Raw genomic sequence first — 18,316 nt, forward strand, 5'->3', positions numbered from 1 at the left:
TAGCAGTTATTCTGTCATTTAGAGACTGTATTTGGGTAAATTAGCCCTTCTTTTAAAATGGAGACGCTATCTTGGAAGACTAAGCCTGCAGGCCCTACAGGACATTCACATTTAGTGTGAACTTGACTTTCCTCTACATACCACCTTGCTGGGGGTGGGGGTTAGAAAAGAAGCTCAGCGATTGGGACCCTTGGCGTGGAGAACAGTCTTGGTGGATGGCTCCCATAGGTGGATAGAGGAAGGGTGGAGAAAGGGCATTTCACCTACTGTGCGGGTGGGTCCCAGAAAGGAATTTGAAGAAATCAAGACAAATTTTACTTTGTTATTTGGCTAGGACTCTGCCGTTAGTCTTGACTCTGCAAATTCTTTATCTCATCTTTAGGCCATTATGAAACTATATAGTTGTTTTGGATGTGGCTACCCCTTCTTCCTACTCATCCTACTTAAAAAGAACATCCGAGAATTTTGACATTAGAGACTAGAAGATGAACCTTTTATTTGTACCTTCTGGGTTAATACAGGTCCAGATCACTTTCTTATGTGACAGCAAGTTGGCAAGACAAGTTTCCTTTGGAATATTTCTGGCAGAACCGTAGTCTTCCTTGATGCGTTCCGCACATGAATCAACTTTGTGATCTATGTTACCTTTAAGAATTTTAGGAATTCTCCTTATTGGTTCTCCATATGTGCTCTAACCACTGCATTTCCAAGGTGAAGGTATGGGCTTGCGAGGGAGGTGATGATGAACTTGGGGTATTTCCCCTCGTTCATGGTTAGCTCATTGAAACAGAGTGGTGTTCCAGTGTGCAGTCCCTGGAGGGAAGCTTGCATACTCTGTCTCCCTGTCCAGCAGTGATTGCTTTCTAATTTCCTTCTAGGTTGGCTGGCTCCTCTGGCTGATGGCATGTTGAGGCACGTGGGCCAGTGGCAACAAGGGCATCCAATCCAGAGGGGGCCACTCTAGAGGCCAGGCCACCAGCATCATGGGCCAGTGTGTCACCAAGTGCAAGAATCCCTCATCAACTCTGGGTAGCAAGAATGGAGACCGTGACCCCAGCAGCAAGTCACATGGGAGGCGGGGTGCAGGCCACCGTGAGGAACAGCTGCCAGCCTGTGGCAAGCCAGGTGGGGATATCCTTGTCAATGGGACCAAGAAGGCAGAGGCTGCTACTGAGACCTGCCAGCTGCCAACATCCTCAGGAGATGCTGGGAGGGAGCCCAAGTCAAATGCCGAGGAGTCTTCCTTGCAGAGGTTGGAAGAACTGTTCAGGCGCTATAAGGACGAGCGGGAGGATGCAATTTTGGAGGAAGGCATGGAGCGCTTTTGCAATGACCTATGTGTGGACCCCACGGAATTTCGAGTGCTGCTCTTGGCTTGGAAGTTCCAGGCTGCTACCATGTGCAAATTCACCAGGTTAGTCACAAGTACTTCATGTCACCAGGTGATCAGAGGAGGGAAAGAGAGCACCATTGAGGAGTGGTGCCCAGCTAGGACAGAACTGGGTTGACTTCATAGGGTTTGGGGTAAATCTTATTTTCTTTTTCTGACCAATTTCTCTAAAGCTATTCAGCCTCTGAAGAACTGGGTACCAACCATCCTTGCCTGAAGTTAAATGAGGAATAATCCATGTTGCCACGCTGCTGCCCCGCCCCGCTGCTGTTTGACTTTTATCTTTTCTTTCACTCCTGTACTTGTCAATTCACTCACTTCCTCACTCGATGTTTATTGTACACCTATCACGTGTTAGGCATTGAGTGCCAGTATAGTGAGTGCCACTGGGGATGTGCTTCAGTAACTGCATGAAGCCAGTTGCCCCTTCTAGCTCTCTGCACATTACCCTTAGCCAGCCTATGCGCCAACAAGGACAGCTGGCCCTAGTTATCAACTAGTAGTTGTGTACATTGTCATGGTCGTTCATCCCTATAGAGGTTGTTTGTGGGAGACAACATGGCAGGGTCACTGCAAGGTGTGGTTTCCAGAGCACTGGGTTATAAGTAAGTAAGAATTGACTTTGAGAACCCCTCGATACGATTTTTAGTTCCTGGGTAGGTTACTCGACAGACCTCAGACATTCTATCTTCAGCAGTTGCAGAAATCTCTGAGATGATGGTCAATGTGAGACCATGTTGTAAGCTAAAAGTGTTATTATATAGATGTTAAAAATACATACTCAATTTTTGTTTTTTAATAACGGAACTTTGATCTCTGGTGGCAGAGTTACCCAGATTCATCCAGAATCTTTGGCTCCAAAAACTTCTCTTGGCAGTCACCAAAAATATTCCAAAAACAAACAACCCCTAGAGAATCAAAAGGAAAACAGGAAGAGACTCCCCATCTTGGAGGAGAGTCTACAGCTTAATCACTGTTGCAGAATGGGAAGCAGAACATGGAGCAGGAGACTTTGAGTTTAGCTTTGGAAAGATGAATAGATGAGTGAATGAACCATTATCAGCTGTCTACCATATACCAGGCACTATTAGAAGCAGCTGACATATTAACTTGTTTAGTCCTCACCAGAACCCTATGAAGTAAGGTAGATTCTCACCATTTGGCAGATGAAGAAATAGGACTACAGTTAGCGGAGGAGTTGGCATTCAAATCCAGACAGCCTCACAGCTACCCTCTTAATTATGATACTATATTGCCTCTCAGTAAATTATACCGTTTACAATGATTAATTGTGCCCCCTCCTTCCTGTTGCAGGAAGGAGTTTTTTGATGGCTGCAAAGCAATAAGTGCAGACAGCATTGATGGGATCTGTGCACGGTTCCCTAGCCTCTTAACAGAAGCCAAACAAGAGGATAAATTCAAGGATCTCTACCGGTTTACATTTCAGTTCGGCCTGGACTCTGAAGAAGGGCAGCGGTCACTGCATCGGGAAATAGCCATTGCCCTGTGGAAACTAGTCTTTACCCAGAACAATCCTCCAGTATTGGACCAGTGGCTAAACTTCCTAACAGAGAACCCCTCGGGGATCAAGGGCATCTCCAGGGACACTTGGAACATGTTCCTTAACTTCACTCAGGTGATTGGCCCTGACCTCAGCAACTACAGTGAAGATGAGGCCTGGCCAAGTCTCTTTGATACCTTTGTGGAGTGGGAAATGGAGCGAAGGAAAAGAGAAGGGGAAGGGAGAGGTGCACTCAGCTCAGGGCCCGAGGGCTTATGTCCCGAGGAGCAGACTTAGTGGCTCTGTCTCAGGAGCAGCAGCAAGGATCTGCCCGCTGCCCTGCAGCCAACCAAGGAATTGGACCTTTCTGGAAATTACTGAAGATCCGGATATTTTCTACTTTACACCTTTCTCTGCCTTGTATCTGAAAGGGCTCTAAAATGCTGTATCATGTTTTAGGCACTTTCTTCACTTTTTGGATATTTTGGTTATTTCTTTTTTGGGGGGAGGGTCCCCCAAAATATCTGAACCTGGCTACATGTTGTGTATCTTTTTTTTTTTTTTTTGAAGCCTTCAGATAGAATAAGCCTGCCACTTCTTGCACAAATTAGATTTTTTTGGGGGGGTGGGGGAGGGTGTAGAGCAGGGAGGGGGGAATGGGACAGTTAGGTTGAATTATCATTACAAAACGATACAGTGCCAGATCTCAGTTTTGCATATTCTTGTTTTTCAGGGCAGGTCTGTACTGTGTGTAGTGCTGTTTACATCGTTGAATTTAGGTTGTAATAATTATTTTTAAAGATTTACACAGAGTTGAATAACAGTGTTAACTGTTAACCACATTGCATTAATTCCCAGGCGATTTAAAGCTCTTGGAGAGCCAAGGCCAGCCAAGAGCATTTGTAGTCTGGTGACAACCCCCTTTTAAGCTAATTTATCTGGAACCCTTATTTTCCTCACTTCTTGCTCATTCCTTCTTTGACCTATTGCATTTCATGTTGAGTTTATCCATCAACATGCTGCACCTGTCAGTCAAGTGAGCGGGTTTTTTTAGAACACATTGTACTGAGAACCACTTAAGCATTGAATGCAGAGAAAGCAGTGCTACCTCAGTTTTGCTGGAAGTAGACTTTGATAGTTTTCTTTCTTTGATGAACTTTCTGTATTTTCACGTTGTAAGTGGAAATACTTTTTTTTTTTTTCATTTGCCTTGGAGCCAAAGTTTCTGTTCCTGGGGGTCAGAAAACTGTGCCTGCCGGCCAACTGACTTGAAGGAAAACTGTGGTATGGAGCTCTGCTTGAATTTTTTTTTTAATTGAGTATCATCAGCTTACTTGTCTGGCAAGTGCAGAAGCCTGGACTGGCTTGAACTCTGCCAAACAAATATAAAAATGTATTTAATAGTTAAAACGTGTGCCCTTTCCCTTCTTGCTGCACCCATGTTGTCACTTAACCCCCAGAAGTTATTTATTTTCTTCTTTGTTAATGTCAGGCTCATTTGGGGTAATGTGATGACTGTTTAGGTTTACATGACCCACCTCTCCTTTTCCTACCCCCAAATATGTATATATACATATATAAGATATGTATATATTTTACCTATATAAAATATATATATATACACATATATGTATCTATATTTCTTTGTTTCTTTGCCTGCTAAAACTGGCTATAAAAGGGAGCCTTCAATATATATAGTATAAGAAGAGTGCCAGGGAACATCATAATGGAGGCTTTTGAATCAGAATTTGGACCAGTTTCATTAAAGAGAAGATTAATTTTCTCAGCCTTTTCCTCACAAGAGGGAGTCCCAGTTCCCCAGACTCCTCTGCGTGCTCGCTCCGTAAGGCCAGCTTTGGCCAAACTGCCACACAGGAGCTGACTCTGGTCCTACCTGGTTTCAGTAGAGGGTCCTCTTGTTATTTTTCCATTAAAAAAAAAAATGTCCTCATAAAACTGTACTGGAAGGGTGGGTGGCAGGAACTCGTACTGTTCAGCTTCCAACACTTTGGAACAGATTGAAAAGGGAATCTTTTAAATAAAAAAATATTTACACTCTTGAGGTAATGAAGTTTGTCTATTAAACATTTGGAGTTTTCTCCCCCAACTTACCCCCATCTCCCTCCCCGGTATGTTTCTCAGCCTGGGCAGGAATCACTTATTTTGAGTTCCTTTATTAGTAGCCTATGGCTCTGGGCTCCCATATTTACAAATGATTTAAGGAGTTTCTGCAGTCGATGTTTTTCTAAAATTGGTATTGACAATAGGGAACATACTTGAAGTTAGATTTTCTTTTTTGAATCCTAACCCTGACAGTTGCCCTTTCTTAGAGGGATGGATGGGAAACTTTAAAGTCAGCCACAGTAGGTTGGCAGTACTGCTGGAAAGCTGACGGGGGTCCCAGTCCAGATGTCTGGCTTTGTTCTAGCCTAAGACACAAGATCCTTGATATGAAGAGTTTCTAGAGGTCCTAGCAGGTTCTGTGTCTCAACTGTAGTCAGGGCATCTAGAGTGAGGTGTTAACAAGACTGCCTTTTCATCCAGTCAGTGTGCAACCCCCAGTTTTTCCCAATTCTGGATTGGGTAGAGGTTGAATAAGGGTAAAGGCAGGCTGCTCCTAGCCAGGTAAGGCTTTTTCTGTCTCAGATCAGAAGGGTGTATGGAGAGAAGGGCACAAAAGAGGTAGATGCTGAATATCCTGAGGACTCTGGAGGAACTGGATTCTTTCCCCAGCCTATAAGAAGGCACGATTCCATGCATTAGGTGTGCTATGATGGGTGGTTTTTTGTTTTAATTCAGCTCTTCAGCTTCCTCAACAAAAGAACCATTTAAAAAAATTATTTTGGGTTATATATTTAATGGTCTATTTGTTGCAAAAATGCAAATTAGAAGCCTGAAAAGGGAATGGTCAGGGAGGGAGTTTCCTTCCAGGTTTGAGTCTTTAATGCAAGGAATTCAAGCTTCTGCAGTAGCCTGGGCCAATGCTCATTAACTTTCTCATGAAAAGCAGTTTTCTGCAAAGGGATCCAAGGTAGTGTGTGTGTGTAGGGTTTGCAGTTGCACTTGTGGGAAATGAAAGGTCCCTGTTCCTCTTCACCTAGAGATAGGTTTGCTGCTTAATGAGTGAGCTGTAATTGCTCACTCAATGAGTTGAAGAGGTCAATGCATGCCCCTCAAGTAAGCCAGTGCACCCTTCACTTTAACAATATGACACCAGAGTGGTGTGGTGGTGTGGAGAGGGGCAGGTTGTGGATGCCATTTTGAAAACAGGCAGAGTGGCTACAACAAACTGAATATGTTGGGAAATTGCTTGATTTTGGGCAATGGTTTTTTTTTTTTTTTTTTTTTTTTTTTGCGGTACGCGGGCCTCTCACTGTTGTGGCCTCTCCTGTTGCAGAGCAACAGGCTCCGGACGCGCAGGCTCAGCGGCCATGGCTCACGGGCCCAGCTGCTCCGCGGCATGTGGGATCTTCCCGGACCGGGGCACAAACCCGTGTCCCCTGCATCGGCAGGCGGACTCTCAACCACTGCGCCACCAGGGAAGCCCTTGGCAGTGGTTTTGTGTGTGAGCTTCTGTGGTATTTCTTTAGCAATTGATTAGAAAGCTGTATGAGATGAAGTGTGCTTCATTGAATTGCTCTTCCCCTCTCCCTGCCAAATTTGAATGTATCATTCTTAGCCCTGCCTCCTGTAATGACACTTTGCTATGCTTCAGCTAGTTGCCTCAGCAGTTCTCCCTGCCAGATGTGCTCACATGTGTGAGTTGGGTCCAAGATCCCATTTCTACCCTTCTGATAAGAAAAAAAAATCTAGAGCTGGGTAAAGATCCAAATTTCAACCAAGCCCTCAGCCCCAAGGAAATCCAATAGAAAACGTACAAGACAGTGTTTTCAATATTAAACTCCCTAAGGAAGGCACAAACTAGCCTTTTTGGAAAGAAAGAAAGATTAAGCCACACATTATTTTCGGTCTTTTAAACAGTACGGATCTCCCAAGGACTGGTGGCAAAATTCAGTCCTCAGTGCTGGAGCCTGCAGGGTGTGGGACTCCACAGTTCACGTGATGGCCTCATATACTATACCATGCCAAATTTAAACAACGGTAGGAAATTACTGGGATAAGGACCTGGTATAGGTTTAAAAAAAACAGAAGATCTGTATTTAGGACTGTGTTTGGCTTGCCGCATTTAAAGTCAAGTCTTCAGTGCAGTGAAGCCCAAAGGTAGACCCAATTACACAATTATAAGGGCTGGGAGAAAGCTGCTGTTTTGCTGTAGTAGCCCGCTTTGCTATTTCTGTCTTATGTTTGGTTAGTGATGACCTGAACATCTTGGTAATTGACAAGGTCTTCCTTGGGGGACTCCAGCAGTATCTTGTTTAAAGAAGATGGACTTAAAAGGACTATTAAGTCATTAAAGTGTTAATTGGGACTCATTTGAGAACACGTGACATTGATCTTCCTCTGAATGCAGTCTGTTTTCTGATTCATATAGAGGGGTTCCCACCCACTTCCCCTTCAGAGTTTACTCCTTTGCTAAGCTGTAATTATAGCACATACCCAGGTTCACCTTGACTGGCACTGCCTTACAGTGGGGATCTGCAGGTGTTTTTCCTCATTGAAAGACAAAATTGAGTAACCATCAGATTCTGCTTCTGATTCAGGTACTAGGGCATCACATCCTCCTCCCTATTTCTCTTCTTGGAAACTGAGCCTGCTCTTCCAACCACCCACCTTCCCTAGTAGGAACTTTCAACACAAATCTTGGATATTGCCAAAGCCATTCAGCAGCTGCTGTGGTTTTATTCCCAACACACATTTATTCTGAGAGAAGTGTCTTCCCTCTGACCCTGGTCCCAGCCCCCTGAGTCTGTTATTAATTGCTCTTACCTGTTGCACTAATGAATAAGATTCTAGGTTTCAAAGGGGGAATTTGAAGCAATAGGCAGATGGGGCGTGGATAAATTGGTCCTACAAATAAGACACCCTGCCTTAACCCGCTGAGGTGATGAGTCCACTACTCATGTGACCCTCCACCTTTGTGGATTCCTCTTGGTTTGTGACCAATGTGTCTGTTTCTTGAAGTTGTACAAATTTGTTGACAAAAGTCAATACTTTGATTTTTATTCTCTGCACTGTTGCACTCTCCAAATGGCTCCTTGAATTTTTTAATTAACTTGTTACACACATTATTGTCACTTTTTTATTTGGAAGGTAACCTGCTGTTGGACTTAATAAATTTGTTTACTTGACTATTGATAATTCTGCAAAAAACAAAAACAAAAAACCAACCCCCAAACAAACAAAAAAAACCGGTGACTTCATTCTGGGGTGAGCTTTACCCACCGGGAGCCTCTTCCACCAACATACTGGATGGCAAATCCTGTGCTTTGTAAAGTAATCCAGATGGTACAGGATCCCTAGCTACAAACATGGATCGTTGACCTCCCACTCACCAAGCTTAATGGCTTTTGGAGTCCCAGGACTTGTAGGCAAGAAGCAAACGAGTCCTCACAGGGCCACTACCTAAACAGTCTTACCTTAGCAACTGACGTCGATTCCCTCAAAGAACAAAAAGTGAACACTGTTCTAAATGGTTGGCTCCTACATCTATTAGGTTGGCAGTGATTAAGGCAAAGGAGGCAAACTGAAAACTGTCAAGTGCTACTGCTCTGTGACCTTCGGAAAGTTAAATTCTGCGTTTCCTTTTAGTCATCTGCAAAATCAAGAGACTTATTTCTATCAGTGTTAGGATTTAGAAGAACATCTGTGATTTATAAAGCACCTAAGACACACAAGTTTAAGGTTTCCAAAAGGCTGTTAGGTGAGTAATGCAGGGAATCCAGAGAAGAAGGTTGGCATGGTCACACACAACCCTTCACAAGTCACTGCCCCTCTTGGGGGCTCAACTTCCCCCTGTGCCAAATTGGGAGGATGGGGGGCTTAGACTAACACGATCCCTGATGGCTCCATCTGGCTCTTACATTCTGGAAGTCTAATTGTGGTACATCTTAGCTTCCTTTCATTGTATTTTCTGTCTAGTTATTGTTTATGCTCAGGAAAGCAAGGGGTTGAGTACATGAGGCTTGGTGAAAACATCACTGAATATTCCAGGGATTTTAAGTTATATATCACAACCCGTTTGAGGAACCCCCATTATCTCCCTGAAGTCACCGTTAAAGTCTGTCTCCTCAACTTTATGATCACCCCCTTGGGCCTCCAAGATCAACTCCTTGGCATCGTGGCCACCAAGAAGAAGCCAGAACTGGAAGAGAAAAAGAACAAGTTGATTGTGGAAAGTGCCAAGAACAAGAAGCAGCTAAAGGAAACTGAAGATGAGATCTTGGAGGTCCTTTCCCTTTCTGAGGGCAACATCCTTGAGGACGAGACTGCCATCAAAATTTTGCAATAATTGACAAATGGACACTATACTTAATGTGTAAAGAGACCTTAAAAATTCAGAATGGAAAATTCATTATGGAAAAGACAACAGAAACATGAGCAAAGGATATGGACAACTCTCTAAGGAAAAACAGTTGGCCAAAACCTGGAAAAAATAGCAGATGACAATCTAAGAGGTGTGGGGAATAATAAAGTGAAGATTAATCTAAAGGGTATTCAAATAAACAAATTAAACCTATAATGAAAAACTTTTTTAATCTGTCAAATTAACAAAGATTTGAAACAAATCGATGCTAGCAAACACAAGGTAAAAACTTTCCTGGAATTAAAAAATCCTTCAGTGTTCATACTTTCTAAAAAAGCCCAGTAATTTCACTTCTAGGAATTTTTCCTCAAGAAATAATTATCTGCCAAAGATGTATGTGCAAGGATATGATTGGCAGCATCATTTGGGAACAACTTAGTGCCAACCATAGGGGACTGTTTTAGAAATTATGGCACACATCAACATGTTGGAATATTATGCAGCTATTAAAAACTGCTTTTGCATAATGGAAAAAGTATGATAGAAGATTGTAAAACAGGGGCAGTCATTGACTGAGTGGTGGGATTAGATATGGTTTTAACTTTTCTAGATTTTTCAAGTTTCCATTAATGGATTTCCTTTATAATAGGGAAGAGAATTTACAAAAAGGGAGACAAAAGGAAATGAAAATGACATGGCTGAGTGTACTACTAAACAACCCCACTATGGGTGAGGAGGCCAGAAAGTTGGGGAGTAATGTGTTCAAAGCCTAAACCAAGTGTTCTCTGAAAACCCTTCAAGTTGCCTTTCCCCCAACATGAGACGCTGCTGCTGCAGCTGCCTTGGCAGCTCTGCATTGGCTGCCTAGAAGGGTGTGGGAGGAAAAATGCACAAACGCACTTATGAATGGAATGTGTGTTTTGCAAGAGGCCAAGTTGGCAGCTTTGGCTTCCAAAAGGTGGGAGCATCAGCTGAAAGAACAGTGTGTGCAGACCGGGGCCCCAGAGACCTTATGGTCCAGGCCTATCTCTGTCGAGTTCTAGAGCTGGGGGCCCGTGGGGAAACTTCCACCCCCACCCATCCAGGAAAAGGAATGGCCTTGGCTTTTCCTAGGAGCAAAGGGAGTGCTCTTGGCACAGGGAACCTTCATCTGCTCTGTGAATATGCAGTTGGAAGATGATCCTCAATAAAATGTAGGCTTTCCCCAGTTTAATTCTCACAACAACCTTATGAAGTAGGTACTCATGTTGCCATCTTTAAAATGAGGAAACTGAAGGGAGCTCCCTGGTGGTCTAGTGGTTAGGATTCCATGCTTTCACTGCTGTAGCCGGGGTTCAATCCCTGGTCGGGGAACTGGCAAGCTGAGTGGTATGGCCAAAATTAAATAAATAAAATGAGGAAACAGGCTGAGAGAGGGCAAATAATTCATACGTATCCCACTCTTTGGTCATTTTCCACAAACTGAATCTTTAAATATTCATAATAATCCTTAAAAGTAGACACATCCTCATTTTATACAGCTGTAGAAATGGACTCAAACAAGGTTAAGTGACTGGCCCAGGAGCACAGCTGAAGTGCCAACCTAGACAGACACTTATTTTGTGTCTCAGGACTGGAGTCTCAAGAAGTAAACAGCAGCTAAACTCCCACAGCTTTGGAGCTCAGCTGCAGGGGGAAAGAATCCAGCAACATTGTTTCAAGATGTTCTCAAGGCCTTGCAGCTGATGTCAGCAGTATACCTGGGGAACTTCGCTCTTTACAGGGGAACTTCATCCAAAATCAAGAGCTTCAGTTCTGGCTCCAGGTTACCAACTTCCAGATCACATAGAAGTTGCATTTAAAGGATTAAACACTGCCTCAAATGCCCAACCTTGAGAGTTATTTTAATTATTTTTTTCTAACTGTGAAAGCAATAATATGCTGACTTAAAAAAAAAAAATGGCCTATATACAGAAGAGCATTTGGTAAAATCGAATCTGCCAATCCCACTAGCCAGAGACAAATACTGTTCATATTTTGGTATACAGCCTTCCAGGTTTTGTTCCAAGGCTGTGCATATCTTTGTATAGTTTTTTCTACTCAAACTATACAGATTATCCTGTAACTCTCCATGCTTTATACAACCTATAATATACTATAAATGCACTATCTCATCTTCACAACAATCCTATAAGATGTATACCATTATTATGTACCAAGCACAGAGAGGTTAAATAATTTACAGTAATTCAAGCTCACCTAACTAAAAAGTAGGAAAGCTGGAATTCAGAGTCTAGCAGTTTGGATCCAGAGGTCTACTGCTGCTTCTTGTAGATCTCTTTCACTAGAGATTTTATTTACACACACGTAATTTTTAAAAATAGCTACCTAGAATTCCATTGAATAACCCCATGACATCTCCTCCATACATGTTTTTGAGGATATTGCTCTAGGAGTGGAATTGCAGGGTAGAGAGAAATTTAACAAGATTTTTTGTAATGATACATACTACATGGGCAGCTAATATCTCTATCAGTTTTGGAACTGTGTGTGCCTGTGCCCATGTCCTTTCCAACAAAGAATGTTGACAATTTGAGAGTTGATTAAAAACAAAGCAAAGGCTTTTACTGAAATTAGAGTTTCTAAGGGGGGCTCTGGTGTGATGGGGGCACCTGTTGGTAAAGGGTAGCACTGCAGTCTCACTCCGAAAGGAAGGAAGCATCCCTGAAAATTGAAAGAGGGCTTCCTGAATTGGTTAAAAGCTAAAAGAGTCAGTCTTCAACTTTGCTCTGGTGGACCTGCCAGATTCGCAGTCTGCCTATCTTTTTCCTTCAATATTATAAAAGCCATTAATAGAAAACAGTTTGCCTTACAGAAATTTGCTTCACAGATGTTACCACTTTGACAAACTACATAATACCTGGGTTTTCTCCACAGAGAAGTCACTCCTCCTGGTTTCCTTACCTATATACAGTATACCATTTAATAGGAGCGCTACATGAAATAAGCACCTGCTGTAATACCTGTGTATAAACCCACTGACACGAAGAAAGTACAAACTGGTTTCCTCCCCTCACCTTGTCTTAAGATGAGACATGTCTGAATTTTAGGCATTTATTGAAAATTTGTACATGTCATATAAATGGACTAGACTCCTTAAGTTGGTACAATGTTTCCACAAACTGTCTACTCTATAGAGGTCTGGCAGCCTCTGGAGTGCCTGCAGCCTGACCAAATTCTCTGCCATTGCCCACAAGGGATTAAGAATGTGGCACATGGGAAATGGTGGGCAGACTCACAAACACTAGTTTAGGATGTTGCTTTCCTCTTCATCTTTTATTCCCATCAGTCCTAGGCCAGAGAGCGATCCATGAGTGCTGCAACAGACGAGGAATAAAGATAGTTTTTGTCGACAGAGGTGAATGAATGGTTATAGACTAAGGTAGAGGAAAAAGGTGGTTTTTTTTGATATGTGTATGGGCCATGGGGCAGGGGGCAGGCAGGTAGACAGCTTATGGAAAGCTGCCTGCTGAAAATGGTCCAATGGAAAGAATATTGACTAGTCCCAGATGCCTAGAATCAAATCATATAGCTCTGCCACTTAACAGATGTGAGGCACATCTCAACTAAGGGTGAATGATCTCAAACTAAGACTCAGTTTCTTCAACTATAAAGAAATATTAAAATTACTATCTCACAGGGCTTTTGTGAGGACTACAGACAATAATGGCTAACATGTTAACATATATGGAGCACTTACTGCATGTCAAGCAGTTAGGACTCTGTATGTGTTCTCATTTAATCCTCCAAACAGCTAGTGTACCTTATATAGATACTGATATAGATACAATTGTTATGTCCACTTTTCAAATATAAAAACAGGCTTATAGGCATTATATAACTTGCTCAAGTCACACAACCATTAGATGACAAAACCAGGTAATAATGGCAGTCTGTCATCGGAATCCTTTTAAACTGCTATTAGAATTTTGTTTGCTTTATTTAAAACACTTTTCTAGCACCTATCATGTGCCAGGCACTGTTTGAAAAACTTTACAAGACGTTAACTTTTAATAATGTATGTTGTAAAACACCTAGCACAGTGCTTAGAATTCAGGAGTCATCTGGTACATATTAGTTCCCTGCCACCATGTAGTGAATATTCTTGGAATTGGGTTAGAGCGCTGAGGTGCTCTCCAAGGCAAAGGAGGCAGAAATGAGCAAAGACAAACACAGAATCTGTCTCCACCCGATGTCTGAACTTAAGCTAACAAGCCACAGGCCTTTTGGCTATGGAGGACTGGAGCTCTAAGTGCTGGAGAGTGGCTCTGGACCTAGAGACCATCAGAATTCAAATATTAATTGTGCACTTACTAGCTGGGTGACCGGAGGCAAGTTGCTTAATCTGAGCCTTTTTCTCATCTTGTTAAATGGAGATTCAACAACCTTAACCAAAACTGCATATAAAAGCACTTAGCAGTACTTGACACATTAAGGGTTTGATGAATTATAGCAATTATTAATATTTTCAGTATTAATTTTAGCAGTCACCAGAAGTATAAGGATTAAGAGCTGAGTCAGGCTCCCAGCACGAGGAAACCTTCTACTCTCCTTGCTACTCCTTCTTCCTGAGCCACTTTTACCCTTTCCCAAGTGTTATCTGCTGGCGTCATGGAGACAGCTGCACAGATGAGGCCCAGAGAAGTCAGTCACTCAGCAAGCGTATAGTCTGGGGAAATACGTGCTCCTGCTGCTGGGTTTGATCGTTGTGGCTATGGGAATCCGAGTGCAACTTTTAAAACAAAGGAGTAGCAGCAGGTTTTGCTACTACAGGATTTGCTATTTCCAGAGTTTTCTCCTGACTTGTCAAACATGCCTTAGGACCTCTGCCTCAGTCAGAACCTAAGCCTTTTTTGCTCCCTGACCCAGTGCTCCCTCCTCTAAGCCCTCATCCCCTGAGAACACCCCAGCTACTTCTGGGAGAAGAAAGCTTTGGCCCTCTCTTGGCTAGTCTACCCACACGATGGGGACTACAAGCTAAGTACTCCACTTGGTACACGGAAACCCCTATTTTACCCCTACCTCCATACACTGGCTCTGAGAAGTTTTATCCAGGCAAGTTTGCCCCTCAGGGTCCAAGCTCTTAAACAAAAGCTTTCTTTTTTCTTTCTCTGGCAAGTTTTGGTCACTTTTAAACCTCTTGCTGTTAAGTCTACCCATAAGCCTGTTTGAAGTATATCAGTCTAAGATTTTTTTTTTTGCTGTAAAACCTAGTACTTATTTCTGTTTCTCAGAGACAGTAATTCTCTCAAGCTGCCCAGCAGGTAGCCTGTTTCACTAGTGGCCCTAATACATGTTACAAGAATTTTATGACAGGAAGTTAACTTCTGATCCAGGCTTCAAGGCCTGAGGCATTCATGTTTTGCCACCTGGGACCTTGGGCCTGTGAAAGAATCCTAGAATGTCAGAATTTTAAGGGACTTTAGAAATAATACAATCCAGTGGTTTTCAAACTGTGCTTTTTTCAAAAAAAGCCCTCTTTCCCTCTTTCTCTCCTCCCCCAGCATACACATTCATTCATATATCTACTCATCCATTTCAGAACTGCTCATCTTTATGCCTTAGTAAAGATTTAACATCAATTTTTCTTTTAAAGAAAGGGTTTTATAGTTTCAAGCATTTGAAAATGACTGATTTACTCCAAATCCCTCATTTTACCAAAGGGAAATTGAGATCCACAGTGGGAAAGTGGCTTGGCCACTACTTGTCAGCAGAGACAGGTGATACAGCTGGGACTGGACCCAGAGTCCTGCTCCAGTATTCCTCAGTCTTAGAAACAGCAAAACAGGCCCTATCTCTTAAAAGTTAACATAAATGGTAAAGGGGGCAAGGGCAGGGAAGGCAGGAACACACTCCTGATATGTGGGAAAGGTAGGTTATAGTCACATCTAAGCCTGGGCCTTGCCCTAGAACTTCTTGACCATTTTTACTCAAGTGCCTCTTGTTCCAGAGAGGCTGCAGAACCTAAGACCTCTGCCTTTAAACTGGGATGAGCTGTCTCCTTGAGGGACCACTAAGTGTAGTTATAAAAGCAAATACGAGTAACATGGGGATACAATACCTCTCTCTTAGAACTGTGAGAGTTAAGAGATGATTCATTTCAGTTTTCGTTTATGTGCCTGGACGTCAACAAAAGGCTTTTCTCCAAGAAAAGCTTAAGTCCAGAGAGTCCAGAGGTCAGAATCATGAAGGGGCAACCCTTTAGTCCTTACCTCTCAGTTCCTGGCAGCAGGATGAGGCAGAGGGTGCCTGAGCACAGGCTGTGGTAGAGCTTTCCTATCTTCCTGCCCCAGCGCCAGGCTGCTATCTTTGGGTGGTCCAAGTTCAGCATCTAGAATCAAAGCCAGGTGTTGACACTCAGTCAGAGTACCCACCGCTGACCTTTGGAGGGACTGCAACATTCCTCCTCAGGCTCCCGGGAAAGGCTCTGTACAAATCCTCAGTCTGAAGCCAGAGTCTATACTGCAGGGTTCCTTGTCCACTCCAGCATCCCCAGACCTCCAAGTCAGTTTAGGGTCCTGAGTTAGGGAAACCAAATCACTAAGGAGAGCTCTAGTCTGGCCTCTGACATTAAGTATCTCTGTGACCTGGGCAAAGTCACTCACCAGCTCTGGTGTCTATTCCTCATCTGCTAAGTGTGGGACATTAGACCACGGCAGGGCTTCCCAAACTTAAACCATTCACCTTCTATCTTCACCCTTCTGTTGCATATTCCCTAATGGTTTTCTTTAAAGTGAGTCAATTTCTTCCTTAGCTTCGTCTAAGTAATACTATCCATGAAATCACACGTTCAATGTGGTGGTTGCATACTTTAATGAATGTTAGAAAAACAAGTTCATAACAATAAAAGTGAAAAAAAGAGGTCCATCTATGACCACCAAAAATCATATTGTGTATGTATGTACTACACTTCAGGAAATCCTAGATCACTAAAGACTTGTCCAGCTCTCCAACTGCCTGTATTAACCTCTCAAAGTCCCTTGGAGAGACACCTGGAAAACCTGATTTTAGCAAGTTTGGAGGGGGCAAAAGTATGAGAGATCTTGAGAAAGAAAGGTGTGTCCAGGGCTGGAAGACACTGGAGAGTGAAGTAAGACTAGTGGCAGGGCAGGAAAAAAAAGACTGAAGGCTTAAGTGTCACTTGAGCAGGACTATCCTGTCTAATTTCCATAAACATCAGAAGGCCAACCACCAGAGCCAGCAAACCAAGGTAGCTAGCTACCTCTCCCCCCTAACCCCAGGATACATTTAATCACTCACCTGCACGGCCTCCTGCTCCGAGGGAGGAGGTATGACACGAAGCCCTGGGGGCCTTGATTCAGGAGGTAAGCCCCTGAGCCATGAATGGAGGTGCCTGGGGGTTAGGGCATGCCTGCCTTTCAGCTTCCAGTTCTTGCCTGTGAGAATGCCAAGGGCCCTATGGGCACTGCCAAAAGTTTTGAATCCTGAAAACAAGAATACCCCCTTCTGTTATTAAGGACCAAAACCAAAACCAAAAAACCTGATCACCATCCAAGCTGGAGCCCATCCAGAGCCAAGGGAGAAGGACAAAATCAGGAGATGTTGACCTGGTCCAGCCCAGGAGGGATTACTTGTTGAACATTTCCTTTCTCTGACCTCATGTTACCACCATGTCTAATCTCCTTTCCCAAGGCTATATTCAATGGCATAGACTTACTCAAGAAACAGTAGTTTTTCTGCTTTCCATTTTTAAGATCTTTAGGCAAGATCAGAGCTTCCAGGCCCAGGAAGAGGCTGGACTGTTGCAACAGGTGTTCCTTGAAGGTTTCACTCACTCCAGACAGGTATATAGTACCTCGGTTCTCAGAATCTTGTTCCAGCTCATTCACAAGGATGTCACAATCAAGGGTGAGCTCTGTCACAGGCCTCTGCACCTAACCAAGGAAAGATGGCATTAATGGTAGAAAAGTCACCACTTCAAACCCCAGGCCTGTTACATACTAGGAAGTAGCTTAATTCTGCAGCTTCCGTATCTATACAAGGAACCTAATGATAACTGCCCCAAAGGACTATGGTAGAAACTTAATAGATAAATAAATACAAAATGTACATATTTTTGTGTAAATAATACTCTCTTCCCTTTCCTTCTCTCCCCCACCAACTGCCATCAGTTCTCTGCCTTCTATACCAATGAAATTCTGTTTAATTGCATAAGAAACATCAAAATACCATTTGATTCCCCTGAAAGCTAAAGGGCAACCACAAAAAAACCACCCTGAAAAACCATTTGGGGTCTAAGTAGTGATAAAGAGTACATGGAAGATGTAGCCCAGGCTGATTTTGACAAAAATGAAAAGCTATCATGTCTTAGGTCACCACTATAAGAATGCCGGCCTTGGCTGAAGGCTTTCCATTACAGAAAATCTTGTTTCTTAAGCCTCTCGAGGGTGCTTGTCTAAGCTGTTATGTCTTAGGGTGCTGTAAATACAGGCTTGAGTAAATACAAGTACTGAAAATACAGGATTGAGTGAAGTGTACTACTTTATGCTTTCTCTGGAAACCCTACCTTGATGCAGGTACCTTCCACCAGGCTGCCATCCAAAGACTCTATGGCCAGCTGGGCACCTTCCAGGACTTCGTATTGTATACAGAGATGTGGCTGCAGAAAAATCAAGATTTCCTTACTTTTGCTTTCCTGGCTCAAACTGCCAGAGACAGGGCTAGGAACGGGGCCCACCTAAACTACAGTGGCCAGAGCCACCAGAATGGATGTTCTTGCTGTGCTGGGCTAGACAGTGATCACAGACCATCAATTTTAAGTGGAATCATCATGGTTTTCAGAAAATAATCTTGTCACTTAAAATTGAAGCCTTCTCTCCCTAGGTGGTATGGGGAAAGCACTAACAAATTCTTTACTACCCAACTTGCTGTTCATACCATTTATTATTATTATTATTTTGCGGTACGCGGGCCTCTCACTGTTGTGGCCTCTCCCGTTGCG

General features: G+C 43.1%; 2 protein-coding genes across 9 annotated transcripts in view; one reads left to right on the forward strand and one right to left on the reverse strand.

Annotated features, from left to right (window-relative positions):
• Positions 1-3,488, forward strand: part of DCUN1D3 (defective in cullin neddylation 1 domain containing 3) — a 33,299-nt gene extending 29,811 nt beyond the window's left edge. For all 6 annotated transcript variants that reach the window (XM_030871420.2, XM_030871423.2, XM_060285513.2 and 3 more), the window contains 2 exons: positions 879-1,414; positions 2,705-3,488. In XM_030871420.2, the coding sequence (XP_030727280.1) occupies positions 984-1,414; positions 2,705-3,188 (915 nt within the window). In that variant the 5' untranslated portion in view covers positions 879-983 and the 3' untranslated portion in view covers positions 3,189-3,488. The remainder of the gene's footprint in view (positions 1-878; positions 1,415-2,704) is intronic.
• Positions 3,489-8,073: 4,585 nt separating this feature from the next.
• Positions 8,074-18,316, reverse strand: part of REXO5 (RNA exonuclease 5) — a 47,460-nt gene continuing 37,217 nt past the window's right edge. For 2 of the 3 annotated variants that reach the window (XM_030871397.2, XM_030871396.3), the window contains exons 16-20: positions 17,882-17,974; positions 17,033-17,249; positions 16,615-16,799; positions 15,567-15,685; positions 10,706-12,671 (exon numbers count right to left, since the gene is read on the reverse strand). In XM_030871397.2, coding sequence (XP_030727257.1) covers positions 12,599-12,671; positions 15,567-15,685; positions 16,615-16,799; positions 17,033-17,249; positions 17,882-17,974 — 687 coding nt within the window. In that variant the 3' untranslated portion in view covers positions 10,706-12,598. Of the gene's footprint in view, positions 10,677-10,705; positions 12,672-15,566; positions 15,686-16,614; positions 16,800-17,032; positions 17,250-17,881; positions 17,975-18,316 lie in introns of those variants that run through there. The other variant, XM_060285734.2, reaches the window with a different exon arrangement.

This window comes from Globicephala melas, chromosome 15, assembly GCF_963455315.2.
Source record: "Globicephala melas chromosome 15, mGloMel1.2, whole genome shotgun sequence".
NCBI classification, from domain to species: domain Eukaryota; kingdom Metazoa; phylum Chordata; class Mammalia; order Artiodactyla; family Delphinidae; genus Globicephala; species Globicephala melas.